We start from the raw sequence: 23,826 nt of genomic DNA, 5'->3' as shown, positions 1-23,826 counted from the left end.
TCTTTGAAAATCAAATTATTGATTTTTTCATGTTATTATACACTAAAGATGCTATGTGTATATACAGTGCTTAAATGTATTTAACCACCATCCAATGTAAGGTTTGTGCTGCCTTAAACTAACTGTATTGGTGACTACCAAAATCTTTTTTTGTTTTGGTGAATCCAGCTGTATGTTTAAGCCTTTTGTCACAGTGGAATTGGTGTGTGTGTGGGGGGGGGTATTTCTAATTTAACTACTTAAATATAAATGTTGTTATCCAAGAAGTTTTGAATTTAAAGTTTTACAAAAAAGGCACAAAAAATAAAGCACACAAATGTTGGGTATAAAAACAATTAAATTTGACATTCATCACTCCTGTTCATAATGGCGACATGTCGAGAACTCTCTGAAAATGAAAGAATGCATTAACACATGATGCTGGATGGCGCTTGAGACAAAAGACAGGTGCTGTAATAAATTTGTTAAGCACTATATATGTGTACAGTATAATTACATTATAATGTGACAATTAACACAGTAACATGTTTTATTAGCTAGACATAACACAAATATCTTCACAGAGATGCACAACCAAGCCTGGATATGATAAAAGTGACAGCACCAGTTGTAAATGTTTAACTTGATTAATGACTAGTAGCTGGTGGGCAGTAGCAATGTGAAGACCCTTATCTAATGGGCAGTGTGTTTTGGTTTAGTTGGAACGGTTGACTGTATGCAGGCGTTAAACAGATGGCATCGGATTCTGCCTGTCTGACTCAATGGCATCTGCTCCAGCTGGCATGGCAACTCACCTTGGCACAGTCTGGCACCTCTGTGAAATCGTTTCCTCCCATGAATGAGTAAACAAGCAAAATTCAAGGTCCAACTGCCAGTGTGTGTGCATAACAGCAATGAAAATCTCAATTCCCTATCCTCAGGCCACACCACAGTTGAAATATCTCAGCAGGTGATGGACTCGATATTTTAAGTTTAAAAGAGTCCTGCTGGTTTTAGAATTCCCAGACTGAAGTTTGAACGAATTTCATGCTGAATTCTGATGAGCCATCTCTATTAAATGCTACGTCAATGACAAGTATTATGTACACTACTGTACCAACCCAGTATCACGAAATTGCGTGACTATTTGACGCATGGACCAGCGTGACAATGTCACGCTTTGCCGCGTTTGAGCGTGTGCATGTCACGCTTTCTGTTTGTGTCGCTGTCACGTATTGGTTACTCAACTTTTTTGTCCTAATTTCTTACCATTGTCGCTTCGGTTTAGGGTTAGATTTACATAAAATGACACCCTTACCTAAACAAACTCTAACCCCAACGTCAGGTGACAATTGGTTAAAGTTTAGAAAATATAAAAGAATAAGTATTGTATCTTTTTATTTTATAAACCAATACTTAAAGTGACAAATACTTAAAGTGACATATTACACAAGCACCAAATCTAACCCTAAACCGAAGCGACAATGGTTTGAAAATAGGACAAAAAAGTTGAGTAACCAATACGTGAAAGCGACACAAACAGAAAGCGTGACATGCACACGCTCAAACGCGGCAAAGCGTGACATTGTCACGCTGGTCCATGCGTGAAATAGTCACGCAATGTCGTGATATAGGGTTGACTGTACATGTTTCCATTAAGCATAATCCCTTGAAAACTTTCTACGAGGTCAAATTACTATCAAGTCATTCCAAATGATAAATAATCATCTGAATAATTAATATGGCTGAAATAATTAATGAAATTAGCAAGAAGTCCTTCAAGACAATTAAGGTGTAATCACTGCCATAGCATATTCCCAGGCAGAAAATGGAAGCTTAAGATTTCACTTATAATTAATAGCTTCCTTTCATTGGATCATTAAAGAAAAGGCATCTGGTGGTTATACGCAACTTTAAACAGGCAGTTCAGCAGTATGTACAAGACCAATTCAAAGAGATCAGAAATACATAATGATGCAAGAAAAACATTGCCAGAATGGCAATTACATTCCACCTCTCATTTGAGATGATGGAATGCTATGCATGTTTTTTAAAGGGACATTTGAAATAATTTTCTGTATTTTCAATATCTATTCTGTTCAACAGAGGAAAATACAAAAATAGTGATTTTAAACCAAACTGTGTAGCAAGCCACTACATACCGTACTGTAACTGCAAGATTAATTAACATAGTCGACTGCATCATTTGTATTCGCCTCATGCGCTGACAGGTTTTAAGTGACCAAAAGTGAGTTTCATTGATCTCTGACAAGGAGATTAATTTATCAACATATTCCAAACAAAATTCCATCAAGTCGATGAATGCAGATCAATCATAATGCCACATGCTTCAATGCAGACAATATGATCACACATACATCTTGGGTATTTGACAGTCAAAGAATTGGGCTTCAAATAAAAACAATGCAGGTTCAGTTCTGTATCTGGGTCACCCGCAACTGGTTTATAGCGAAGATTAATATTTCGCTTTATTTTTGAGCAAACACATGACAATTGCAGCCAAGGTCTATAGAGAATGCATTTTTTCCTTCAAAAAACACCTAAATTCTGTTTGCTTTTAAAAATACAGTACTTCTTGTTCCTTTGTAATGTGCTTTCAGATTCTCTTTACTGTAATGTTTAAGTTTACTTCATATTAGCAAACACAAAACTCACTTTCAGCTGTGAATTACTGAACTCTGTGGAACTCTTTAGACTTTAAGGCTGGCACTGCGTGTACTAAAACTGCTTTTATTTTTTTTGTGAAGTATATATAAGTATATATATATATAAGTATATATAAGTATATATATATATATATATATATATACAATAAAATGAAAAGATTAAAAGCATTTTCTAAATATTAACTGTATCTGGTGCGTTGCAGGAGGAATCGTGGCTGGGGGATTTAAACACGGTACATTCCTTCTGTCACGGTAGGAAAATCCATTGTTTTCCTCCGTGTCATGTTTGTATGTGTGTGTTGTTCACTTACCCTGCCATGTGCTCGTTAGAGCGATCCCTTTCACCTGTGTGTTGATTGTCTCGCTCCAGCTGTTCATCATTACATCATCTCCATAAGTACTCACCTGACTTTCTGTTCCCTGCCAGATTCTATTGTTTGCTCAGTCTCCGTGTTGCTTGGTTGTTCCCTGTGCTTTGGATTACGTGTTTCAGTTGGATGTGTATTGTCGTCGTCGTCTTCGTGTGGATGTTCCGTGTCAGCCTGGATTTCACCACTGTTCACCACTCCACCAACGTCGCACTCAAAACACCAACTTCCACCGTAGTCATCGTCACCATTGCCAACAACAACACCGGACTGGATTACTTCCGCATTTGACTTTGAATACTCTCTCTTTGTTTATATTTAATAAACATTGTTTCATTTTTACACCTGCGTTTGCTTCCGTCTTTACAAGTCATTACAGAAGAATCTGGCCAACATGGAAGCAGCAGGTGGTCAGCCGATCTCCGCGTTGGAGGAGTTTCTCCAGCGATCTCTGGCTCGTATGGATCATCAGGATCAAACCATCGAAGACATGCGGAAGGCCGTCCAGGCAATGGTGGCGAAGGTTTCCGAGCTCTCTCAGCGATCTCCGAACATCACGCCTCCCACTGCGCCACCCATGCCGCCCGCACCATCTTCACCTCCAGGGGGTAGTTTCATCCAGGAACCGAGACTTCCGATCCCGGAGAAATACGCCGGTGAGCCCAACTATTGTCGTACTTTTCTCTCTCATTGTTCTTTACATTTCGCCCAACAGCCCCGGACATTCTTCCTCGAGGAGACCAAGGTAGCGTTCACGCTCTCGCTGCTCTCGGGCAAGGCTGCCCTCTGGGGGACGGCGGTATGGGAAAACAAGGACAGCTGTTGTTCCTCGTTCGCCTCGCTTTCTGACGAGATGAAGAGGGTTTTCGATCGCTCCGTCGCCGGGAGGGAGGCCGCCCGGCTCCTCACGGATCTCCAGCAGGGGGAGCGGTCGGTCTCGGACTACGCCATCGAGTTCCGCACCCTGGCGGCGGAGTGCAGGTGGAACGAGGAAGCGCAGTGGGACCATTTCCTGCATGGGTTGGCGGATCGGGTCCATCGAGAGATCATCACGGCGGAATTACCGAAGTCGCTCAACGGTTTGGTGGACTTGGCGATCCGGGTTGACGCACGCCTTTCTACCGTTGCCCGAAGGAAGACTCAAGGTCCGTCCTTACGTCGAGCGGAGTCCACGGATCCACTCATCGAAGTTTCCGCCGGTGGTCTCTCAGATCCGGAACCCATGCAGGTGGGTCGAGCTCGGTTACCCTGGGAGGAGAGGAAGCGGCGGAGATCCTTGGGTCTTTGTATGTACTGTGGCGAGTCGGGTCACCAATGCCAGAGGTGCCCGGTAAAAGACCAAGCCCGATAGTAAGACAGAGGCTACTATCGGGCAGGATCTCCGCACAGAAGACCTCTACAACATCCACTCTCCTTCCGGTGAGACTACGGTGGTCCACTATGTCACACTCAGGGCACGCACTTCTGGATTCGGGGGCGGAGGGCAACTTCATCGACAGCGCACTTGCAAGTAAGCTCAAGTTACCTTTCATTCCACTCACCCACCAGATTGCGCCCTTCGCCCTCAACGGACATCAGTTACCCACTATCAAGTACACCACTGCACCTATCACACTCATTACTTCCGGAAACCACACAGAGACTATTTCATTTTTTATTACTGACACTACTCTCTCCCCCATAGTTCTTGGACATCCTTGGCTTCATTCCCATAACCCAAGAATTGACTGGAAACTGGGTTCTGTTACCAGCTGGAGCGAGGAGTGTCATAAGTCCTGTCTTGTCTCTGCTTGTGTTTCTGTGTCTGAGTCTGTGTTTCAGGGGAAAGCAGTGGATTTGTCTACCGTGCCCGCGGAGTACCACGACCTGAAGGAGGTGTTCAGTAAGTCGCGGGCTGATTCTCTTCCTCCTCATCGTCCCTATGACTGTGCGATAGACTTATTGCCAGGTACGTTTCCGCCTAAGGGCAAGTTATACTCTCTGTCCGTTCCGGAGATGGAGGCCATGGAGAAATATATTTCTGATTCTCTGGCAACGGGGTTGCAGTGCTTCTGCGGTTGTTAGAGAATGGGCTTTTTGTCAAGGCGGAGAAATGCGTTTTTCATGCACAGTCTGTTTCTTTTTTAGGACACATCATTTCGACTGAGGGTGTTCGCATGGATCCTGAGAAAGTTAAGGCTGTGGTAGATTGGCCATCCCCAGAGTCTCGCAAGGCCCTGCAGAGATTTCTGGGGTTCGCCAATTTTTACCGGCGTTTCATTCGCAATTTCAGCCAACTAGCCGCACCTCTGACCGCTTTGACCTCCCCTGGTTTGAAGTTCAGGTGGTCAGACGCAGCTGAGGCTGCGTTTGCCAAACTGAAAAGCTGCTTTGTTTCAGCTCCCATTCTCGTTACCCCTGATCGTTCACGTCAATTCATAGTGGAGGTCGACGCGTCAGAGGTGGGGGTAGGAGCAGTGTTGTCCCAGCGCGCATCCTCAGACGGAAAGGTTCATCCTTGCGCGTATTATTCCCATCGTTTATCTCCTGCGGAAGTTAACTATGACATTGGCAATCGAGAGTTGTTGGCGGTCAAGCTAGCACTGGAAGAATGGCGTCACTGGCTTGAAGGGTCGGGTGTACCTTTCATTGTATGGACGGACCATAAGAATCTCGAATACATTAGAACTGCCAAAAGACTTAACTCCAGGCAGGCTCGGTGGGCATTGTTTTTCGGTCGTTTCGATTTTACACTTTCTTACCGGCCGGGTTCCAAAAACATCAAACCCGATGCTTTATCCCGTCTTTTTGAGCGTTCCGATCGTACTGCTACTCCCGAGCCCATTTTACCAGAGAAAATCATTATCTCTGCGCTCAGATGGGAGGTCGAATCAAAGGTTTTGACAGCCTTAGAAGGGGTAACGCCCCCGGCTCGCTGCCCACCGAACCGTTTATTTGTGCCGGAAGGGTTACGGTCAGACGTCCTCCAGTGGGGTCATGGTTCCAGTGCTGCTTGTCACCCAGGGGTTAGTAGAACTAGGTTTCTAGTCAAGCAACGATTTTGGTGGCCTGGTATGGCTCGTGACGTCCACGACTTCGTCTTGGCTTGTTCGGTTTGCGCCGTTGGTAAGACTTCCAATCGTCCTCCAGATGGGTTACTTTTACCGCTGTCTGTCCCTTCGAGACCCTGGTCCCACATTTCGCTAGATTTTATTACCGCCCTCCCACCCTCTAAGGGTAATACGGTGATTTTGACCGTAGTGGACCGGTTCTCGAAGGCGACCCATTTCATTACCTTGCCCAAATTACCATCAGCCAAGGAAACAGCGGTAGCTGTCATTGACCACGTCTTCCGAATACCTTGCCTCCCGACAGATGTGGTCTCTGACAGGGGTCCCCAGTTTGTGTCCAAATTTTGGCGAGAGTTCTGCAAATTGCTAGGGGCGACTGTTAGTCTTTCGTCCGGGTTTCATCCCCAGAGCAACGGTCAAACCGAGCGAGCCAATCAGGACGTCGAAAGGGTGTTGCGATGTCTGGTTTCCAAGAATCCTTCGTCCTGGTGTCAGCAACTCTCAATTGTGGAGTACGCACACAATTCTCTGCCGGTGTCATCTACGGGCATGTCTCCATTTAAGTGTAGTTTAGGGTACCAACCACCTAATTTTGTCAGTACTGAATCTGAGGTGTCGGTTCCCTCCGCAAACGCACTAGTCCAGAGGTGCCACCGCACCTGGACCAGAGCTCGCAGAGCTTTGCTCCAGGCAAGGTCACGCACCAAGGCCAAGGCCGATCGCCACCGGTCGAAGCCTCCCCGATACGTCGTCGGTCAAAGAGTGTGGCTTTCAACCCAGAATATTCCGATGCGTTCCGTCTCGAATAAACTTGCTCCCAAATTTATTGGCCCGTTTTCTGTTACCAAAATCATTAATCCGGTAACAGTGCGTCTTAGCCTTCCTCCTGCGTACAGGAGGGTTCACCCCGTCTTTCATGTTTCCAAAATTAAACCGGTGATTTCTTCCCGTCTTAATCCGCCTGCCCCGGTTCCCCCTCCGCCTCGTATCGTTAATGGGGAGACCACATATTCGGTTAACCGTATTCTGGACTCCAGACGGAGGGGACGCGGATTTCAGTACTTGGTGGATTGGGAAGGTTACGGTCCGGAGGAGAGAAGGTGGGTTCCTGCTCGGGACATACTGGATCACCGCCTTATTGATGAGTTCAATCAACAGGTAAAGCAGGCTGGGAACACCGAGGGGCGTTCCTAGGGGAGGGGGTACTGTCACGGTAGGAAAATCCATTGGTTTCCTCCGTGTCATGTTTGTATGTGTGTGTTGTTCACTTACCCTGCCATGTGCTCGTTAGAGCGATCCCTTTCACCTGTGTGTTGATTGTCTCGCTCCAGCTGTTCATCATTACATCATCTCCATAAGTACTCACCTGACTTTCTGTTCCCTGCCAGATTCTATTGTTTGCTCAGTCTCCGTGTTGCTTGGTTGTTCCCTGTGCTTTGGATTACGTGTTTCAGTTGGATGTGTATTGTCGTCGTCGTCTTCGTGTGGATGTTCCGTGTCAGCCTGGATTTCACCACTGTTCACCACTCCACCAACGTCGCACTCAAAACACCAACTTCCACCGTAGTCATCGTCACCATTGCCAACAACAACACCGGACTGGATTACTTCCGCATTTGACTTTGAATACTCTCTCTTTGTTTATATTTAATAAACATTGTTTCATTTTTACACCTGCGTTTGCTTCCGTCTTTACAAGTCATTACACCTTCAGATTAACGGTGTGTTGAAGCAAATGCTTCATCATATTAGAGGTATTTCCTCCCTTACACAAAAAACTTTACCACATGTATTGCATTTTCCAATACTACAGTCTTTTTTCACAAAGTTTAAGTTTGCTGGGTGTAATGAACTGCGCATGTGCGTTATAAAAGAAGATTCTTGTTGCAGGTCCTGGCAGATCAATTCTGTAACTATAAAACGCTCACTGTTGTTCAGCGTGCGAAAATGACTGAAACATTCAGAAATCGATTAACAGAATCGAAATGCGCACATCATATCGATTCCCCTTTTTTATTATTTGGAACCGGTTCTCGATACCCAACCCTAGATACGACTGCACACAGATAAAAGCAAGTTCTAGACTCACCCATATCACGTCTTCTTGTCTATATGGCCTCCAGGTCCGACCTGAGTCACTGTACTGTAGTTGGTAGTGAGAGACCCAATCAGAACTTCCCCAGCGACCCTGGGTGGCAATGGCCGTGACCTTTAACCTGTCCCGTAGGTCCAGCTGCAGCCAGGGTTGGTGGTCTTCTCCATTCGGAGACCATCCTCCAACACCTATGAGGACAGTAATAGAGCGAAAGAGAGATTATGATTCAGCGTTTTTTAAAAGGAACGAAACAGAAGTCAGCGTAATTCTCCCCACAATTCAAACCCTCCAAAAGATTTCATGCTCTTGTTCATCATACTGACAGCGCTGAGGCTCAGTGGTCAGAGAAAAAAATGAATTAAATTTGTTCTAGTAGTTTTCTGGCTCAGCCTCCTTCTTCTTTGATAAAAACCTCCAATCCATTCCTGGAGGACAGAGGCCAGACCTCAAAGCAGTTTAATATTACAGTGGTTTTAAAAAAGCGATTTGGAAATTACACAGCATGCATTTCCATATCTGTATTTCATTGTTTTCCTTGTTGGTTGGCTTCCTAGTTGTGGAAATAAAAGCCAAACACAGTGGCGTTCCTGTAGCTCTCTTTTGTTCCGTTCCCCACCAGTATTCCATTGCACAGCCACTTCAATACATTTTTGTAAATGCTTGTCCACACATCCCCCCACAAAGATTATGTCCACTAACCTTCAACTGCCAAGACCCAACCAACCCAAAGACAGGTTCCTTTATTTTCTTTTGAATAAACCTATAAATACTCAGAATTCAACAACAGGTACCAGCAGGTACTGTACTGTGCTTAAGGGAAATCTATAAATCGAGCAGGTGTTTTTTTTAAAGGTGTTTGATTTCTGCAACCTGCATCAGAGTACTGGTGACATGTTTTTTGTACTGTAAATGAGCATTTTTATCAGGCTCTGATGTTTAGGTTCAGTAATTTCACTTTTTAAGTCTTGCAAAGTGATATACTATATTCTGAGTTTGTCACACACAGAAAAATGTGTTATTAACCACCCAGCCAAATTTGAATGATAAAAAATGTCAAGTAAATAAAATAAGTTAAATCTGGGAAAAAAGCAGCACTATCTGTTCTCAAATGCTGGGGCGTGTCCGCTATCAACACTGAAACCACGCCCACTTGTAGGCAAGCTGCAGTCTCACTCAACTTTAAAATACCGCTACAAGCTGAATGAATGCTTGGATGGCTCCATAAACTCCATATAAAAAAAATATGGATGTAGTGTCCGTGACATCACCCAAAGGTTTGTGAAGAGCATTTCTAAAGCCCACAGTTGGTGAATCATGTCACTTGGCAGCACATCACTCGAAGATAGCTGAAAATGGGCAGAGGCCGGACGTGGGTGAGGCTGAAACCACGCCCACCTAGCTTGCTGGTAGTGACAGCAGCAGCAATTCACCTGTCGCTCAAGTGGCCATGCCTTTAATTATGCAGAATTTTAAGGCTTAATATAATTTAAACGAATGAATTGGAAAAAAAAATTGTCACGAAGCGCAAAATTAGCTATATAGACCAAAAACACACTTTTTGTACCAGGCTGTAAACATATTTATTTGTAAAGTATTTATTGCTGTATGGAATTGACTCCCTTTTCTCCAGCGGCCAGTCGATGAATATTAGTTTAATGGCGCCTTTCCATTGCATAGTACCCCACGGCTTGGTTTGGGTCTGGTCAGTTTACTTTTGGGGGCTTTTCCACTGGGTGTAGTACGTAGTACCCAATACTTGTTTTTGTATTCCAAGCAACCCGAGCTGATACCAAAACATGACGCGAAAACACTGTAGATCACTGATTGGTCTGAGAGAATTGTCACTACCAGCGTCATCGCTATAACGTAAAAGATAAGCTTTACCTTCATGCTAGCTTGCGCTGTCTCGAGTAAACATGTTGTCATCTGTGCTTTGCTGTAAGTTCCCAAACTCCCTTTTAGGGATGAAAAACATCCATAGGTTGTGAATCAGGAACACCATAACAGTTTTTTTCCAGACTTGCAGTTTGTGGCGGCACAATCGGTGGTCAATTTTTATTTTGTGCCAGACTGAGAAATAAATAAATGTATGGGAATGTACAACGATGTTGTCACACGTATGATGTCACAGCAGTAGGCAGCGCAAATATAACGACACGCCTATAATCCCTCCCACTCTGAAGTGTTACTAAACTTGATGGAAAAGCTAACCACGCCAAAGTGAGGTGAGCTGAACCGACCCAAACTGTAGGGTGCAATGCAATGGAAAAGCGCCATAAGTCACTTCTGTGTTGGCTTCGCAGTATAGAGACTAGAAGGTTGTCCCATAAAAAATCTATTTCTTTGGACAAGACATTATAGTTGCAAAATCCCTAAAGATGAAACTAGAAGCAGATTTGAAGCAAAAGGTATTTGATGAACATGCACCGAGAGCATTCTATATATTCATATCAATATCATGTCAATATTTCATTTTTGACTGAGGTGGAGGATCTGGGCTTTAAATCATATAATTCTTATTGTGATTGCAGAAGAGCTTCAGCAAGTGCAGCCAGTACCTTTAAGCCGAGTCTATTAAAGGCAAAAGCTCAAGTTGAAGTCTTTTAGCAAAGAGAGAGAAGTCGGAGTAGATAAAGAAACCCCTCAAGGTCATGTGTGACAGGGCTGCCTTAGGGCAGATAGATGGTCAGATAATAAATGCATCAGTGCTGCTCAGTCACTAGGTACATATCATCTATGAAGGCTTTTGCTTCGGAAAACTCACAAAGGTCAGAAATAACACTCTGAGCTCATTAAATTCCACTGCTGACTCCATCAGACAGAGGCACATAACACATACGTGTATCCAGACAATATAGTCTAGCATGAGCAATGAAGTTATAAGGTAATAGGCATAGACATGAATTACAACGTGCAGATCTTGTGATTTAATGACTGTTAGCGAATAAGATATATGGTTAGATCTAAAGATAATCTGGTGTCTGTTCACGTTTGGATCAGTGACTGGGAACGGGCTGCCTGTCAGTGTCTCACCGCAAAAGGAAAACTCCTGCTGTTACTAAGCCAGAAAAAAGAAATGCCTTCGGGGGTGACAGGGGCAAGCCGCCATACTGTAGCACTACTGATTACTGCTCAAAGACACTGATATTCCAAAAGAGTAACAAATCTACTGTTGTTTTTGGCGTTGTGATCATTTGCGAGTGCCACACAGCATCACGAGAAAATGCTTGGTGTGTGTGCTCGGCCCACGAGGTCGTACATCTTATTTTGTACGAAGCTGCGCTCACGGAGGGTTTTAGCATAAGCTGGTATTTATGGCACGTCTATGGTTAACTGCCTAATTGGCTGGGGAGTTTTCTCAAGTGCTTCTACAGACTGTAATCAGCAGCTGATTGTAAGGTTGCATTAATCAAACTGCTTTCCACCTCCCTGAAGTAAAAGCCACAACATGTTTGCTTAGTCATAATTTATACGGTCCTCTTTTAACACCCCATGCTTTGCCAATGTTCAGCCTGGCACAATGCTTAGCCTGCTTGTTTTAGGATCATTAAGCAAATAAAGAGCAAACATTATAGAAATTATACTGTTTGTTTTTAAAGAAAACATTTCACAAGACTTTTTTAAGATGTAAAACACATTTTTGGTGTCCCCTGAGTATGTATGTGAAGTTCCAGCTCAAAATACCATATAGATAATTCATTTTAACATGTTAAAATTGCCACTTTGTGGGTGTGAGCAAAAATGTGCCGTTTTGGGTGTGTCCTTTTTGTGCAAATGAGTTGATCTCTGCACTAAATGGCAGTGTTGTGGATGGATAGTGCAGATTAAGGGGCGGTATTATCCCTTCTGACATCACAGGAAAGCCAAATTTCAATTACCTATTTTTCCACATCCTTGCAGAGAATGGTTTACCAAAACTAACTAAGTTACTGGGTTGATTTTTTCACATTTTCTAGGTTGATACAAGCACTGGGGACCCAATTATAGCACTTAAACATTGAAAAAGTCATATATTCATAAAATGTCCCCTTTAATGTGTTTAATGTGCTATTCAGGGCAAAAATATTTTGTGCCATTTTTAAAATGGACATTAAAGGGATAGCTCACGCAAAAATGACAATTCTGTCATAATTTACTGACCCTCGTGTTGTTTTAAACCTGTATGAGTTTCTTTATTCTGTTGAACACAAAATAAGCTAGTTAACAGCACTCACTAACTTCCTTCGTATTTTTTCTTACTATAGAAGTCAATGGGTGCCATTGACTGTGGGTTTACCATTATTTATCAAAATATCTTCTTCTGTAGGTTTAGAACAACATGGAGGTAAATAAATAATCACAGAACTTTCATTTTGGGATGAACTATCCCTTTAAGAAGTTAAAAAATATAAAGCATAAACATTGTTCATTTAAAGGGGACATTTCACAAGACTTTTTTTCAGATGTAAAATACATTTTTGGTGTCACCCGAGTATGTATGTGAAGTTTTAGCTCAAAATACCATATAGATAATTTATTAAAGCATGTTAGAATTGCCACTTTGTAGGTGTGTGCAAAAATGGGTGTGTCCTTTTAAATGCAAATGAGCTGATCTCTGCACTACATGAAGTGCTGTGGTTGGACTAAGGGGCGGTATTATCCCCTTTTGACATCACAAGGGGAGTCAAATTTTAATTAACAATTATTTTCACATGCTTGCATGTTGTTGATCTTTTTCTTCTTCTATGTTGATAGAAGCACTGGGGGCCCAATTATAGCACTTAAACATGGAAAAAGTCAGATTTTTGGTGATATGTCCCCTTTAAATACTAAAATCAGCATCCAGTTGTAACAAATCGTTTAAGAGTTTTACTTTTATTTTAAAGGGTTTATTGCAAATAGGAAGAGTGTGGTTGTATAAAAGCTGTGAACACATTTTCATTATAACAGATTTGTGAGTTTAATGAGATTAATGAGTGTTTCTGTAGCTCAATGAAAGTGCAAAAAGTTAGCAAAGCAAAAGTCATAGGTTCACACTGATTAAAAAAGCATAGATTGAATGCACTGTAAGTCGTTTTAATAAAAGCTTCTGCCAAATGCATAAATGTACCAAATGCATAAACATTCTACTCATAATACTACATAATTGACATATAATCATTATCATTGAGTTTCTGTAATGCATTCTGTAACTTTATCTTTCATTGAGTCTCAGTTTATATTCCCTGAAGTGTGCATAACTCATAACGCTAGTTCTGCATTGTCATTAAAAATGTATTTATGTTCATGTCACTCCTGAGAATTGAGTCCTAAATTCTTGAATCATCACCAGAGCTTTTTACAGCATGTGATGGAGAACAGCACACTGATAAATTCAATTTCAAATGAAAGCATTAAATGTACTAATGCTTTTCTGCAGACAAGCAGTGTTTATGGGACCAAAATCGCATTGTGTTAGGTATTCAAAAAAAAGCCTTGCGTCAACACTTTTTTGACAAGGACAAATTTCCTTTCAGCTTAATTCTCTAGTCACATAAACATAGACAACTGTGGGTGTTATGTTGTACAAACACAGAGAAACAGAAAAACACTAGCTCATACCATCTTTTCTGTTAAGTTTAGCGAAGTGTGGTGACCCTTTGTCAGAGGATCTTGATGAGCTCTGGAAGGAAGTAGGGGGTAGAGATGCCACCAGTGGTTCTTCACAGTTATCTAGATAAAAACAAAAACTGTTCATGTTAATTCATTAAATGCATCTATTTATTTAGCATTGTTGACTTAACCAGAGATAAAAAAAATGGGATGCATAATGGAAAACCTGTCAGATGTCGCACTGAAACATTTTCTAAAAAATAAAAAAACAATAAGTTGAATGTCAGGTCAGATGAAGTATCAGATGATAGAGACATTAGTGAAGAAGAGGAGTCCCGATAAAGGGGCCCTAGTCATGCTATTGTTACGCTGATATTGGGCCAACCTGTGCTACTGTATGTGCTTGCTATTCTACACTGAAAAAAATGATTCATTGAATGTAATCAATTTTTTAAGTAAATTGGTTGCAATCAATTTATTTAAGCTACATTTAAACAAAAGTTTTATATTTTATTTTACTTTACTAATCTTTTTTGTTTAAATGTAACTTAAATAAATTGATTGCAACCACTTACCTTAAAAAAATTGATTAAATTCAATTAATCTTTTTTCAGTATAAATATAAGCTACAAAGTTAAGTAGTCATGCCATCTAAACATACAAGCGGTGATCAAAAGTTCAGAGACTATACTCATGATAAACAATGTAAAACTTCACTAAACGTAACAGTAAAATATAATAAAAGTCAACAGCTGTTGTTCAGATAACATTACACTAATTGATAGTGATGCAACGGTGTTATAAATTTCGCATTATTCCTGTATCAAATTTTCACAGAATCATCGTGGTCACATGATTCGATAAAACGTTAGGTCTTCTGGGCAACGAGTGTAGTTTTTTTTCGCCCAAGTTTAGCGAGCGGAGGGAGACGTCGGAACTACAATTCCCATAATCCCATTCCCTTGCTTGCCAGTCTGATGCCTCTCTACAAGTAGAGCGACAATGGCGAATGCTCGTAGTAGCGAATGAAAAGAAACGCACATTTTAAATCGGATGTGTTGAAAATTTTCGGGTTCGCTGTGACAAAAAACAAGAAAGGATAAAAAGTGACGGACATACAAAAAAAACTAGTGTGAGTGAATCTGTGAATGAGGAGAGTGTGTATGCTGTTTCTCAATTGAAAGGCTGCAGTTATTTGTTAAACATTTGTTATTTTTTAAGGGTGTTTTCACACCTAGTTTGTTTGAGCCCTCTAAACACTCTCAGAGCAGTTCAGGGTGTATATATGAACAAACCAAGTGATCTCAGACCCCCCTAAAAGGACCCAAAAGCGAACCAAACTCAGACTCTGGGTACGGTTCGCTTTTGGGTTCTTTTGTGGTTCGATTTCTTTTTGATATGTGAAATGAATGAGGTCCCGGTCCATATCGCGTGTGGTTTAGACATTGTATCAAAATAAACTGCTGCACAGAAAGCTGGGGTCTGAGTTCTTATGAAGTTGTGATGTGAACTAGAAAGGGTCTGAGATCACTTCAGTTCTGAAGAGGACCAAAAAAAGAACTGGGTCCTCTTTTGAGTCCACTATATTGTGAACACCAAAAGGACTGAGGTCACATTCGGCTAGTCTCTTTTCTGGTTCACTTTAAGTGAACTGGGTTTGGTTCTTTTAAAATGAACTATATGTGAAAACACCTTAAGAAACCTACTCATATATAAGAGGTAATAAAAAGAGAACAAATGAAAATAGGATAAAATTTTCATTTGATATCTTGTATGTTTATATAATAAAGAAGAACATTTTCTGAAAGGCATTAAATCATAAAAAATGCTGCCGCTGACAGGCAACTTTTAAAAAAAATGAATTGCCTCTATTTTCCCTCAAAATTGCATTCCTGAAAATCACAGCGATCAGCCGACTTTAGAAATTGGTCAAATTTAGCCAACCTAAAATTTGTAAAATTTCACCATGTGATGGGTTTCTCCAAACTGCATTACATTTAATCACTTCACCAAGTTTTGTATGCTCGTATCGTATCCTTAGGTAAGCACAAAGGTGTCATCTATGGATTTTCCCACTGGCAAGACAATTTCAGCTCCTTAATAAGGTTTAAAACGTAATGCTTCTGAAACAAAACAACTTAAATTGTCTTTGCATTGTGATGGTGAAGTCTCATTGTACAGAGCTTGATGTAAAGATGTGCTGTCTATAAAGACAGTTAATTAAGACTAAAATCCAATGCAGCCTAAGCCTACCTTTCATCTTGCTGCACTGTCAAAGCCAGGATGTCATTGACCTTAGACTGTTTAAAAGAATTTGCTTTAAAATTTTTAATTAACATGTCTAGTTCTAAGTAACATCATTCTGATATCTTGAATATCACAAAAATTGAAAACCAAGAAGCCTGAGAGAAGAGCGGTTTTCAAAACAAAGTGAAAGGAAATTTGAGTGTCTGGTACAGTTACGTGACAGTACGAAATTTAAAACAGACAGATCATTCAAATCTTGCTTATTCAAGATTGCAGCTGTATTTTAGTCTTTTGAGTTTTTTTTTTCTCAGTGTGAATGGAAAGAATACCCATTAAATAAAGGTCAAGGCCTTTACTGCTTGGATGAAAGGGAGAAAAAAAAGCATTCTCTGTGTTCTTCAGTCCTGGATGCTTTTATAGGAGCAATGTACAACCAATTACTTTTCATATAACACCCATATAAATACATTTAACTGATAACTATACAACTAATCCTTGAATGCTTTTGTACCGACAAAGGCATGGAGGTTCACGAGAGACTAGATGACTAGAACAGATGTTTTATTCAGAATGTACACGAGGTACCATTTTATTGTAAGTGAAAATGTAAATAACAAGTGCAGTTTGCTTTTCCTACATCTTTCAATGGTTCTTTCCATGGAAACACGCAGATCAAAAGAACTCTAATGAGCGAAAGCTCGGCAGCCCAAACACATTAGTCTCAAATCTCCGAAATATGCATGTATCGTCAGAATAACAAAACAATGAACAGCAGGTTAGGGAGCCATTAGCTGTGTCCAGGGAGCGTTTTAAAGCTCTCTCCCGTTTCAGCAGCGTAAGCACTTTGCCGCACTCTCTATGGACCAGGGTAAAAATATATTCTTATTTAGCGGGTCTTTGCGTTTGTGGCAACATTTTGCCTGACAATCATTCATTTGACATTGAATTGCCTACTCCCTATTTTTTTAATATCTCGGCACTTCCCATCACACTCTCTCTCTCTTCACCCACTCTTCATTTCCTATTTTCCTCACCTGCTTTTTCTTTCTCCTTCTCTCAATCGACTCACACACAAACACTTTCTTTTTACCTTAATGAAAAAACAGTGAAGTCTCTGCAATGTGAGGGGGCTCACATGCGTTATTGTCACCATAAGGGAGCTATAATCTGAGTCAGCAATGCTCTTCACAGCATTAGACAGAACAGCTGCAACATCCGCCTTTCACTCTCAGCTGAGCAAACGTGTCTATCACACAAATCTTTACACACAGACTAAAAATTTGCTTTTTAATAAAGCTCACACAAAAAAGTGATGACGTGTTAAATCAAAACAGTTTTTTAAAGTTTTGCAGAGTTCATTCGAAGTAGGTTTTCTGATGCCCTCAACATCTTTGACATCATTTGATGATGACAAAACATTTCATAACTGAATTTTCAGTTTTGAAGTAGTGGAGAGCGGGGCACAACCTAACGCTTTTTGGTTTTGGCTCAATCATTAAAAACATTTGAGTTTGATTTATTACACAAGCAACACACACATCTCTGCTACAAATGAACATTTGAAGTTTGTTTCTAGTACTTACCATTCTTGGACAATTACACCAACCGTGACAGAAGTGCAAACATTACAACTTACCCCATAGGTGGGGTTAATTGTAACAGGCAGGGGGTTAGTTGTAACACTTGCTAAAAATTAAGTTTTCAGGCAAATATTTCAATACTATTTTGTCTATATACTTGAAATGGATATGGTTTATAATATATCTGTCTATAATAGACAGGTATCCACACTGTATTCATTCATCCAGCCCTTATAGTTAAATTATAAATGGATACAAATGTCTAAATATGTGAGAAAAAGCAGCACATACGCCAATTTTTTTTTTAATATGTGACCCAGTCTGTAATAATCATACTACAGTTTCAAAATCAAATTCTGAGATAATGAGCATCAACGTCTGATTTTAGCCATTCATTTATGATTTTAATCTTTGACGAGACCTTATTCAATCCAGCAATCATTAGAGTGTAGCCTATTTAAAACAACGGCAAGAATTACGCTAACGTTTTCAACGTGTTTTCATATTGTAAGTGCTGAGGGGTTAGTTGTAACATAGTGTTACAATTAACCCTGCTTGGTCAAAATATTTTCAAGCCCACCAAAAAGTTGCTAAGACCTGCAGACATATTTCAAAACGATGTATGTTTTAGTCAACAAGACACTAATTAAGATGACATAATTTTGGTTTTGGTATCTTACACACCCAACTTAGAAACCGAAAAAACATGATGAAAAAATGTACTTACATGCCACCAAAACACTCGTTCATCTGGAAAAACATACATTTCCAATAATTTGTGGGAGATTGTCTTTTGGCAGCGTGAAATCAATACAGAAAAAACAAATTGCTCAACCCTGTGCAACAATGTAAACAGTCCGTATTACAACTAACCCAGCGTTAGTTTTTGCCCAGCGCACCATTACTATGCTTAAACTTTTGCATGTCCTAATTTGCCTATGTAGGAAATGTCTAAAAAAGGCAGTGTCATGATTTTAATACACAAGAGCTCTTGTTGGCTCCAGCAATATTTTTAACAGTTTTTTTTTCATTACACAATGTTAATTTCCCAATGGAGTGTCTAGACCTGAAAGATGTTATGGATGGTAAGGGCACATAACATTGAACTAATGTTCAATTACCATAAGTATAGACTTAAGAATGGATTTAGCAATAATTCCACCCAAGATAATGAAACATTACATTTAAAGCAAACAAACGACAAGGCCTAAGAATAGGGCATGATTCAACTACGTAACTGATCCCGCTGGCATCCTTGAGTTGCTTGTTGGCCCACTTTGAGAGTTCTACTGTATAAATTCATTAGAGTGCAGTGATAATCATTATGAAACACAAAACCTGAGAAATATTTATATTTACAAATACAAGTACATTTTGAAAACCACTTCAACCTTATTCAAGCAGTTACTGGCATTTCAGTGTTTCATTACTTAGACCATGGCGGCCTGCCACGGTGTAATTTCTCTACTTCCACATCAAACAGGCGTGCAGTGTTTGCTCACTTTATTTCTTCGAAAAAAGTACACATTTGGGATAAGAATTCTGTAAAAATTGTCACATGTAGGCCTACTGCCCCACAAGTGCAAAGTCTTACAGTAATTGTTCTGGAACATGTAAGCTCTCTCAGGATCTACTTTCTTAAGTGAGCAAAAAGCAGCATATTCAATGCATCATATGGCAGCTGATTTGTAAATAAATGAGTGTAAAATAGTGCTTCAAGCACCTGTCACTAGCTGGGTTTCCATCCAAACATGAAGCAAATCTTTCCAAAATTTGCAAAAAAAAGAAAACATGAGAATTAGGTGCGTTTCCATCAAGTTGTTCGAGCAAATGATGGTGGTATTGGTAACCATCAGTAATAAAACAAGGCACGCTTAGAAAATAGAGATAGGACGGCATTTAGTTACGATTGGGTAAATTATAAATTTACTAGAGGTGCAGCTTGTAATTGACAAACTGAATGCTGTGTGCAATGAAGAAATGCAGAATTTTTGCAGGTACTAGCAACAAGACGACAATGTCAGCTGATACAACTTTAATTAAATTTAACTTTAAAAATTATTCGCATATACTACATTTAAGTCGAAAACTTTTTTTCAAATTAAGAGATTTCTATTTGAAATTTGGCGTTTTCGTCGTCACTAGTTTTTTAAGCAATACTTCAACATGCTGATAAAATCAGGGAGGGTGATGGAAACCCAGCTACTTTTACTGACTGGACATATAAACATGGTTTGTCTTTAAATTAGCATATAGTTTATTACCCAGTTTACATAGTTGTTATTCGGCATTCAGTTGTATTAAAATGTAACATGTAACAGTTTAGAGAGTAAATCCAAGTACTACATGATGACGACACAATTATGCTATCATCATTTAGCACAATTGTCTCATAAAAATCCTCTCCGCATGATAAAAATACAATTTCTGGGTCCAAGCCTCCACTTGTTTCATATGAGACTACAATCTCAACAGCCGTTTATAATCGGAATTGATTCTTAACACATTTAGGCTATATTTTATAAACTTGCTGCGTTAACTACATTCTCCAAGCTCAGAACGTCCTAGACAACAATGCTTTAACCATTCATTAAAAGATTCATTACGTTCTGGCCATCTGAGATTTTGGTATGAAGATAAAGGTTAAGATCACTATTTTTCAGGAGTTTATCACTGCACTGTGATGACATCAGACTTAACAAGCGGATAGGAACCACTGCATTATATTTTAAAGCATTTTACAATATATCTTTCAGCATCCACACTTAGGGCCCTATAATTTCCGCGATCACGGAATCGCGGACGGAATCGCGGAATTGGCTAATTAACACGGAATCTAGTATTAACGGGGAATTTTGCGGAATTTTACATATTTTGAATAAAATTATGTTTTTGTGTGGGAGACGAACGTTATGTCTGGGGGAAATGCAGACCGGGGGAAGTAAATCTGGGCGACACGCCCCCTCCCGTCGTTTCAGACCCCCTCCAAAACACTGAAACCATGGCGAAGCGGCTCTCCATGACTCTGCTCTCGTAAGCGGAAAAATTAAGAAATTCGACGCTAAGCACTTAGTTCCGAGCAGGTCTCACATGACTTTTCACATGACTTTTATGTGACCGGAGAACTGTTATTTTGTACGTTTTGTCAACACTCTGTTCACGGTGAGTGCAAAGATACATGCACTCTCTCATCCATGTCTGTCTCACTGTACTCTCACGTGCACGCGCTTACGCATCTGTCCGAAGTGCGAACACAAATCCTCATGTATTTGTTCAGTTTTATGCATTCAAGCGAGCTGAGGCACACGAACTATCCCTCGCATTTAAAATATAATCATCTGCATCATGGTGCCGCTCTCTGTCTCTCTTTCGCTCGCACGTGCAAATAGCTGCGCGCTCATGCTGTCCTAAGTCATATCAGTAATCCTGTGTATGTTTGTAAAGTTATATGCATTTCAAGCGATCGTGTATAAAATATGGATCGCGTTCCGCTGGATTGATGTGTTTAAGGCACTTCTGAAGGCACCACTGCTTTGACACCTTGTTGTAGCCTCCTGCAACAACACTAAACAATGCATTGAATTGAGTTGTGTGTGTGCGCGTGTGTGTGTGTGCGCGCGCGTGTGTGTGTGCACGCGTGTGTATGTGTGTGCGCGAGTGTGTATGTGCGTGTGTAAATGCATCTTTTATAGTCATTAAGTAATCCTGTTATCCAGTTTTTCCCCAAATCATTTACATTTTAATCATTAACATTAAAGGCACACACTTTTTATGACTAAAATAAAAGTAAAGGGTAAAAAATATAATTGCCAAAAATTAAAACGGATAAAACGGAATTTGCAAAAATTAAAACGGAGAAAACGGAATTTGGGAAAAAATAAAACGGAATTTGGGAAAAAATAAAACGGATTTTATAGGGCCCTATACACTGCAATGCCTATCTGCAATAAGTCATAATGCATAACATACAGAGCAATGTTAGTTCCCCCAATATAGTGAAGGCCTAATATGACTGACATCTTTATAGGGCAGTGTTTCCCATACATTGATTTATTTGTGGTTGCCCACCACAGAATCAACACTGGCCCCCACAAATAGAATTTTCATGATTCCCATTTACATTTTTATTTCACTATTTAAAACAGCTTAATTCGGCTTAAAATATATTTTGATATATAATACAGATCAAGTACAGATCAAAGAGTAGAAGTGAAACATATTTCAGGTACCAACACTAGATCAAACGCAAACACGACATGATGACGTCACATATATGCTAATAGCGTCTGACGTCATCACCACCACAGTCTTTCAAAATCCTGTGGGAAACACTGTAGGGTATTCATAAGGTACTGCAGTCCGCTATGTGTTTAGTTGTTTATACCAATAGATAGTCACAGGCTATTCTTGTGAAAGCTCCACTACTTTTTGTTCAATTAAAAAAATGCTTGACAAATACTGATATTAGAATGCAAACCAAGGACAGATCACCCCAGCAAAAAAACATTTATTGTTTTATTACCAACACATTCCCAGAGATTGTATTGGCAGGTGCCAACAGAGCAAGCGTGCCACTAAAGGACTTTTCAAGAATCACTCTGTGGAACAGAACTGTCTTCCCCGAATTTAGCTCTAAGCCAAAGAATAAAAAACCCACGTCACTCAAAAACTTTCTCAACAATTATTACTGACAGTGTGACTACAAAGCATTTGTTGAATTCGATTTATGTGACATCTGCTTGTGCAGTTCTATGCTGTTTTCTACACGGTAAAGAACAATTAAATATTGTTCAGAAACTTTTTAACAATACTGCTTTTGGTCTACCATTTCTGGTGGGTCTACCATTTCCTTTTAACTTCAAAAAAGGCCAACAGTGGGTAAATATACTGCACGGCATGTTGATCGCAGAAATTTGTCAAAAAATTGCCAGAGTGCCTTCTGTGTGAACGCAAACATGTCCTGAAATTGATTCTGGGATTGCATTGTTGGATCGTGTCCTTTGTGAACAAAAGGCAGAAAAAATGGCGTAAGGGGTGTGTCATAGTGAGGATGTGTGTGTCGTTGCAACAACATAGTTATCATTCAGCTTTTTGGCACAGCAGTTTTAAGTAGAGATGCACCTATATAGAGATGGGACAATTACCGGTTTCACGATTAACCATGATAAAATGTCCTGACGGTTAGTTTTATCGTTTAAAATGTAATTATCATTACAACCGTGTTTGATTACCGTGATTTTGAAAACTCGCTGTAAATCCTGTCCAGCCAGAATCAGCTTGACGCAGGCACGCGCATGCAACATTGTTTTTTGCTCTAGGCGTGGCAGAAGGCAGTAACAGGTGCACTATGTTTTAATGCGTTGCTTATGTGTGCATTTGATGTTCTTATTTATGGTACTGTTCATTAAAACAGGTTCATACATCTCATGGTTCCATGTTAATGTTCATTTAATGCAGGGGTGTCCAATACGACCAGTCGATCGCACATAAGTTAATAACTGTGTGTGCTGCTCCACGCCTCCACGAGCTTCGCAAAACAAAGCGTCAAATTGGCATTATGGTCTTAGAAACAAGTCTTTTGAGGTGGTGCGCATTTCTTCTCAAGTGTGTTTTTATAAATCTTATGCCTGCCCGCTGCAGCGGAGTCGTCTAACTTCGGAAATTTGGATGCACATTCTTGCCTTCATGCGAGAGTTGATCCACACGCACGGTGTGTGTGCGCGATCGATCGATCGACCGACCGAACGAGAGAGAGAGAGATGCTTCTGATAATGTTGTCATTTTCTAGTTTATTTCATCAAAACTGCATCTCCGCTATAAGGAGTACTTGGCATGTACTCAAGGATTTTTTTAACTCCTCAAAAAGAATGGAGTAACGGTGACAGCCCTAAATTCAACATAGAGATAGTCCTCCTAACACACATTTAAAGTGTTATTAAAAAAATGTAGCAGTGTTTTGTTAAAAAATGTTTTTAGCAGGTAGGTCTTGTCGGCTTTATCATTTTAAAAGTAGATTGCCACACAAAAAAAGCTGGACACACCCCTGATTTAATGTTTATGCTTAAAAAAGTGCATATAGCTGCTAATTGTATTTGTTGTTTGCTGATTTTCAAAAATAAAACTTGTTCAAATGTTTTCAGTATGTGTATCAGTTCTTTTTGAACATTTCCATCTCAATTTAAGAAAACCATGATAATATTGATAACCGTGATAACTTGGTCACTATAATCATGATATGAAATTTTCTAA

The 23,826-nt window shown here is 40.2% G+C and overlaps 1 protein-coding gene across 2 annotated transcripts in view; it reads right to left on the bottom strand.

Annotated features, from left to right (window-relative positions):
* Positions 1–23,826, bottom strand: part of cntnap5l (contactin associated protein family member 5 like) — a 119,209-nt gene that overhangs the window by 73,224 nt on the left and 22,159 nt on the right. For both annotated transcript variants that reach the window (XR_012373244.1, XM_073876173.1), the window contains exons 2-3: positions 13,760–13,870; positions 8,174–8,367 (exon numbers count right to left, since the gene is read on the bottom strand). Coding sequence is in view for 1 of the 2 variants with exons in the window: in XM_073876173.1 (XP_073732274.1) it covers positions 8,174–8,367; positions 13,760–13,870 (305 nt within the window). In the remaining variant the exon portion in view is untranslated. The remainder of the gene's footprint in view (positions 1–8,173; positions 8,368–13,759; positions 13,871–23,826) is intronic.

The sequence above is a fragment of the Misgurnus anguillicaudatus genome, chromosome 14 (assembly GCF_027580225.2).
Source record: "Misgurnus anguillicaudatus chromosome 14, ASM2758022v2, whole genome shotgun sequence".
NCBI lineage: Eukaryota > Metazoa > Chordata > Actinopteri > Cypriniformes > Cobitidae > Misgurnus > Misgurnus anguillicaudatus.
This window is presented reverse-complemented; position numbering and strand designations above follow the sequence as displayed.